Genomic DNA, 7,524 nt, shown 5'->3' on the forward strand with positions numbered 1-7,524 from the left:
GATATTTTGAAATATTGTATGAATTTGTACAATGTTGTAAAAAAGTGTGAGATTACCTGAAAAGAAGTTGAGTACAGTAGTCTTTCTACATTTGCAATATTTGTACTGTTCATTCTGTTTATACTGCTATATTTGCCATATTTATACTTTATTTATACTTTTAACTTGTGTATATATTTTTTATATGTTATGTTTTCTATGTCATGTATATTGCTGTTTGCACCAGGGATAGAATGGAAATGCTATTTCAATTCTCTGTATGTACTGTACACATAGCAGCACTGACAATAAAGTTGACTTGACTTAACAAGTAAGAAATTTGGGCCAAATTTGGTTATTAGCAGAAAGAGGAAGATATTATTAAAGTTAATAATTACGGGGCACCACCCTGAAATCAAAATAAGTTCACTAAGTGAACAGTGAGGAGGAGTGAATCCGAGGCTGGCTTCATTCACTCTGTACAACATTAAAGAAGGCAGCATGTGTGTACACAAACATTTATTAAGAAGAAAATAAAACATGGATAAATATGACCTTATCTACACCAGAGAATACTATGTGTGTGTGAGTGTGAGTGTGAGAGAAACGCGCACTAGAAATAATGTGTGTCCCTCTTATCTGCACGTGCACGCGCATGAAGCACGTGTCTGACCAGAGACAAAGGAGGATGTGAAGCAGAGCACACCTGAGCACAGAGCTTGTATTTATCACAGTAACACAGCAGGTGAACGGTGGTTCGTGTACCATGGCACTGGACCGGTAACTGATAAAATACAGCTGTACTGATCTCATCAAATATGACGCACAGATCACAACATGAACAGAATAAAAACACATGTATGTAACTAAACAAACAGTTACAGTTCCGTGCTGAGCCTGTAAAGCTATGTAAATGCCCAGTACCGTTACCGTCCATAAAGAAAAGAGTTGCGTTGATTTGCTGTATGGGTACCGTCCGGCGGTCCTGTGAACCGGGCAGGAAAGATTCTGGTCCGGTGAAGTGTCTTTGCTCTGCAGTATCCGTCGGAGGAGGAAGCCGGTCGCTCCGTGTGTTCTCTTTACGTTAACGGTACCAGTTCACTTGTCGTCGTCGGGAGTAGGAGCTCGGCAAAAAACGTACAGAAGAAGAAAAATAATGATCAGCTCTTCATTTCATCGTCCTCCTCTGTGGACTGTGGGTCGGAGCAAACGTAAGTAATGTTTGTAATGCTTTACTTATTTCTTTTTTTAATTATGACACATTTTTTTTCTTTTTTAAAGTAGTACCTTTTTAGATGATATTAATCATCTAACTTCTACTTAAGGAATGGAATACTTGGAGTTTTTTTTAAACTGATAGATAAAATATCCAAAATGTCTCAGGAACAGTTTAATATTTACTCAGCTAGGGCAACATGGAAAGTAATATTATACAAACAAGGCTGTGTTTGTGGTGAGTTGGAGTTCAAACAAAGATATTTAATACGTAACCTGATCCTGTCATTAGTCTCAAAAAGCTCTGAGTTTACAGTACAGCATACAGTATTCATTTCTAATACTCTTTACATCCAAAGGTGATATGTGCTGAACAACCAGGTTGGTGTTTACATTTATTGAAGTGAATGCTCCAAACTCAGTAGTAGAGTGTGTGACCACTAGTGACAGAGTTAAGATGGCCTGTTACATATTGCACTGGCAATATGCTGGTATAAAGCTCTTGTTGCCTGCATTGTGATTATTCAGCGTCAGTCACATAATATCTGCATACCTCAGCAGAAGGTAGACCTCCTACAGTAGCTGACCCAAACACCTTCCTTTATTCTGTTGTCTTTTCTTTTTTCCTTTTTCATCATTTGCATAATCTTGTATTTAGGGGTGGGCGACAATCAGACAGGCAGGAAACACACCAGGGGACGGAGCAAGTTATCTGAAACGAGAGGAGGGGAAAATGTCAAAATAAAACAGGAAACCACAAGACAACATTGACACAAGACAACCTAAACATGGCCAGCTTTCTTAGTCCTGACAGAGCACACCTTACCCAGACACTTGTTTTTTTCCTTTCTCACAGATTTGTATTTGAGGCTTTGTCAGACCACGATTCATTTTCTGTCTGCTTTCTTTATGAGGGATGGACGAACATATTCGCTTTGAACAAAACATTTTGACAAGAGTCATGACAATACTGCCTGTCCCAGTATACACACTTGCGTTGAGAGCAACATTAGGCTTGTGTGTCCCAAATATGAACAAATGCCAACACACACTGTATGCTTAACCCATGTTCACTTATCTTTATTCTGTGCCATGTGTGACGACCCACTCCACCCTGTCTTGTTTTGTTTGCGGAGCAGGTACTTTAAGTGGGCGTGGCAGAGGGTCGTCAGCAAGGTGGACACACCTGAGGCCTGTTTGCCATGCGCCTTTAAAAACCCTCTGGGAGCTCAGTACTCTCTATCCTCCCTGAGACAACAACTGGTTTTTGGTTTTGATGGTTTGATTGTGTTGCTGCATCTTATTACAACACTGCACTCATACACTTCTCCACTCATGCACTCACTTACACCACTGATCCTACTGATTTCACTGTTTACTGCTTAAACTAAACTAATTAGTTTAAGCATTCTTTTCTTAGTAAATGATTTGTTAATTGGCTTTGTTGTGTGCGTGTCCCTCCTTTTGTCATGGCCGTACAGCCTGGTTTGTGACACACGTCAGTCTAGTCTTGGCTGTAATTCAAGTTTATGACATGTTGTATTAAAGGCTGTGACTCTTTGCTTATTATCATCATGCTACACTTTTTATGTGGACTAGGCCTACGTCCCTCTACATAAGAAAATAGTTTGTGGATATTTGTTGGCAGGAAATGGAAATAAGTTACACAAATGAGCATTTGACTGTAAACTATTTGTTTTAGAATTATTTGCAAGTTGCTCATATCAAGTTACTAATGAACCTCATCAACCTCATCTTCTCTAATAATCATGAATAAATCAATATTTATTTAACTTTTCTGTAGATGATGATTCTGTATGTGAACAGCAGATGATGAAAGGCCAGAAGAATGTATTTTTAAAATGTTATTTTGTTTTATGATGATCACATTAACAGAAATCGATAGCAGGTTACCTTTGTGGAAGAAACTATTTACTTTCTCCAGGTGCCAACTTGGATGTTCCAAGTTATATTTGAAGTTTATCAAGAATCAATTTCTCTGGGAAGGCGGTACACAGAAATACAAGATAAATATTTTACAATCTGTTTGTAATAACTTTAATATTTACTCAAGGCTGAGGCCACATGTAAAACAATATTTCGCAAACAAGGCTGTGTTTAGTGGATTTTATGCAAATTATAAAAGGTATATCAGGACTGTGTCCCTTTGTCCAAGACATCCTATTACCTGCATCTGCTACTGCAACCACATCATCACAGCAAGGTAAGGGTTGAATTCTTTCACAGCTTCAGAAACTGAGACTGAAATTATTTAGTCCTGAGTTATATTTAGTAGTATACAACCAAATATAGCAGCTTAATTGTTTGTGTCCACGCTGTGGATAAATCTCTTTTTAGGGTGCAGTTCTTTACAGTTCTGCTTTTCTGTAAATTTGTAGAGGAGTGTAATTATAAATTATCTTTGTACAGATAAGACTTAACTTTTCTAATGTTTACAGAGATGGCATCAGCTCTTCATTTCATCGTCCTCCTCTGTGGACTCTGGATCGGAGCAAACGTAAGTAATGTTTGTAATGCTTGTTTATTCCTTTTTTTAATTATGACAATATTTATATCCCTTTGAGATCATTAATATTTTGTCCTCAGCAGTATGACATTTTCACTTCCTGCCTGTCTTTCTGTTGTCAGTGCAGCAGGAGATAGTAAAACATTCAGATTATGAGGATGCATTATTGATAACAATTTTTTTTCTTTTTCTTTTTTTAAGAAGTCCTGAAGCATAAAGGTGGTACTGCCCACTGCTTACCTTTTTAGATGATATTAATCATCTATCTTCTACTTAAGGACTTGAATACTTGAGTTGACTTTACTTGAGTTTTTTTAACTGCTAGATAAAGTTTTTTGGATTTCATATGTGATGGGAAGAGTCTTGTAGTCAAATGTCACTGAGGTAACAGTAAGTTAACGTTTTGTGAAGAAAATGGGCTTCAAAGTTCAAAGAACGGATCCAAGCCAACATATTTGGTTATTAATTTGAACGCATCCCATATGACTTAATGCATGTGTTGTACAGTGTTGATTTCTAATGCTGTGTCTTTTACATCCACAGGTGATAAGTGCTCATCATTTAGGTTTGTGCTTCTTACATTTACGGAGGGGACTCAAACACCATTAGCTGGCACTGTGTGACCTCAGTCAACTTGTGATAACTAGTGATAATCTCCTACTTTATTGTGGAGACATGATCAATTGTCAGTGGACAGAGTGCACAGGAGTCCTAGATGTCTTACGCTGAAAGGTTTATTTAAGTCTACCTATTCAAGAGATTTATTGTCATTTTATTGCTTATACAGCAATGAAATTCTTCTTTTGCTCTCTCCCTTTGTTATGGGAATTTTTCAAGAGTGACCCTTCAATAAGAAAGACTGGATTCAAAGCATCGAAGTTTACGTTGACCTTATTATGTTTGTACAAGATGGAGCGTTTAACAGTGCAACACACTAAAGGAGTTACAGAGAAACACTTGTCATGTTCACTTTATTTATTTATTTATTTATTTTTTATTGTTCCACTATGTTGGCAATTATTTTGTAGGTGGCTGCCCTCATCGTTGGACTAAACATGGCTGTCGCTGCTTCAGGTTCTTCAACACTCCGAAGCCGTGGGCTGAGGCAGAGGTACTTTATGAAACAACACCAACTATAACTCTCACCCTGTATTTATGCCCCAACATAGCTTGCTATTATAAGAGTCATGTAGTCAAAGAAACCCTATTTGTAAATGTTTGTGTGTATAAATGTCTCAAGCTTAATGTTTGGGCTGCATCTGAAATGTTGTTTTTAAAGAGACATTTCAAATACACAGGATTCCTTTGGTACAAAGAACAGTAATGTCCATGTGATGGTGTTAAGAAACAGAAAATTTGTTAAGCAACTTTGTCTTCACCCTCAGCGTTTCTGCACTCTTCATGGTGGCAATCTGGCTTCCGTCCTTACTAGAGAAGAGGGCAATTTGATCAGCAGCATGATGACAACAACAGCTTGGGTTGGAGGCTATGATAAAGTGCAGGTGAGTGTTTTATCATTAAACCTGATGTGTTGCAGTTTGTTGTTGCATGCCACTGAATATGCTTTGTTGCTAATGTTAGATAGTTGCATTCAAAAAAGATATTCACCTGTCACAGCAGGTTGGCAGGTGTGATGTAGTTGACCAAATCACATAACTAAACCTAACTCATGAGTGTGAAATATATGCAAACCAAATCATTTCATTGAGCTGACCTGAATACAGCAGAAGAAATAAGTACACAAACAGTATGAGACGTTGCTAATGAGTTTTTTTAAATATAATTTTCATTGTGTTCCCTTTTTTTACCACCACAAACAAAATACATCAAAACATGGTGACCAGTTAGCAGGTTGGTATCTCTGCAGGGCTAGAAAAATATAACCTTATAACCTCTGAACTTCTTTCAGGATGGTGTGTGGCTCTGGAGTGATGGTAGAAAGTTTGACTTCTATCTGTGGAGGCAGTCCCCTATAGAGCCTAACAACGCCCATGGAGGAGAAGGATGCATGCAGTTTTTGAAAACAAGTAAATGATCTGTTGTCCACTTGATTGTGATTATTTTTTTTTTCCTGTATCGATAAGCAAAACTATACACATGGGTCATTATATATAAAATATTGTTTCCAAGGTCAGGTGTGCTTTAAAGTTGTTTAATTGTTTTTTTTGTCTACAGGAAATGCCAACGATAATAAATGTCATCATCGCATACATTTTGTCTGTGCCAAGAACGCCTAACAATGACACTCATCTACCATGAGGGTGTCACATCCCCACTGATGATGTCACTTCCACCAGAATGTTAAGCCTCGATGACATCACTGCTGGAAGATATATTGACAAATCAGATTTCATTTTACTTAAGTCAAAGCATCTAAAAAAGTAATAAAAAAATAAATAAAATGTGTGAAAGAAAATATAAAGACATGAAATAATAAAGAATGATTGCAAGCAGCTTCATTTGTTTTCTCATGTATTTATTTATCTCTGCTTTTATATTTTTTTCACACCGCCAGTAAAATAAATGTTGCACACAACAGTAATGAGGTATTAGGTCATGTTTTTGAAAATGCACACAACAGTAATGAGGTATTAGGTCATGTTTTTGAAAACTTTTGAGAAAAAAAAAATCGACTAATTTAGAGTTCTAAAAGTCACGGTGACCCGGTCAGTCCTCCTTACTCTATGACTCACTCTCCCGGGAAAGCAGACTGTCTCTGGCAGTCCTGCTGTTTATTATTGATGATTATTGACATGATTCTGATACTTGAACTCAATAACTTTATAACTGCTCTGTGGATAGTTTCTGTGGAGTGGAGTGGAAATAACTGATGAATTTATACATAGAAAAAACACCACGACTTGGCCAGTCCTCCCTACCGACACTGGTATCATTAGGAGGGCTCTGAATATATCTTGTGTTTAGGTCTTCACCATGCCCTTATTCTCTCACATTTATCTAAGTATACGATAAATGAACTTTATTATTTTTACTTTCATTTAGTTTTCTTCACAGAAATGTAATACATGCAAAGTGTGTCTCTCTCTCTCTCTCTCTCTCTCTCTCTCTCTCTCTCTCTCTTTCTTTCTTTCAAATCAAAAAGCCTTTTTAGTGATGCTTTGGTGACCCCTAGTGGAGGTGGGGACCTCCCGGTTTGGTCACCAGTGAGTTACTTTGTACCCCAATTAGCACAAGGTGTACTAATGCCAATGGGATGATTGTCCCCTCAGTCTCCTGCAGTTATGTGGCCCTTAATGCCTGATATGGGGACTTTGTCATGTTCAGTGGAAGAAACATTTAGCAGTTGCAAACTGCTCATGTATGTAAAGTAGGGCTGTCAATCGATTAAAAAAAATTAACTAATTAATCGCACAAAATTCTGTGATTAATCGCGATTAATCTATCAATAAATGTATCAATAAATTAAATGCATTTTTCTGAGACTGAAGCTTATAATGAATATTTATTTATGTAAAATGATCAAATTAATGTAGAATAAACACAGAGAAAGTATATTTAAATTCATTCATTTTATTGGCTTAAGGTGCACATATGCACAGTGCAAACGGACTAGAGTTGCATAGGAGGACAGTTCATGTGTGTATTGGGTAAAAAGTTGCCCTAACGCTCTTCCAGTTGGACCAAAACAGGCAATATGCACAGTGTGGGCAAAGACCGGAATTTAATTCCAAGAAGATAACACGACTTTAACATAACACCCTCAAAGCAAAGAACACCCAGTTCTACACTACAGGAGTGTGTGCATCTGTCTGTCAGTAGATTTCCGCATTCTGGCTGTTTCT

At 37.4% G+C, this 7,524-nt stretch overlaps 1 protein-coding gene across 1 annotated transcript; it reads left to right on the forward strand.

The window, feature by feature from the left end:
- Positions 1 to 3,349: 3,349 nt before the first annotated feature.
- Positions 3,350 to 6,116, forward strand: LOC113747695 (galactose-specific lectin nattectin-like). The gene is made up of 7 exons (XM_027288341.1): positions 3,350 to 3,418; positions 3,654 to 3,712; positions 4,265 to 4,286; positions 4,750 to 4,832; positions 5,107 to 5,223; positions 5,631 to 5,748; positions 5,897 to 6,116. The coding sequence occupies exons 2-7, from the start codon at positions 3,656 to 3,658 to the stop codon at positions 5,956 to 5,958; spliced, it is 459 nt and encodes a 152-aa protein (XP_027144142.1). The 5' UTR covers positions 3,350 to 3,418; positions 3,654 to 3,655; the 3' UTR covers positions 5,959 to 6,116.
- The last annotated feature ends 1,408 nt before the right edge of the window (positions 6,117 to 7,524 follow it).

The sequence above is a fragment of the Larimichthys crocea genome, chromosome XV, assembly GCF_000972845.2.
Source record: "Larimichthys crocea isolate SSNF chromosome XV, L_crocea_2.0, whole genome shotgun sequence".
Taxonomy (NCBI): Eukaryota; Metazoa; Chordata; class Actinopteri; family Sciaenidae; genus Larimichthys; species Larimichthys crocea.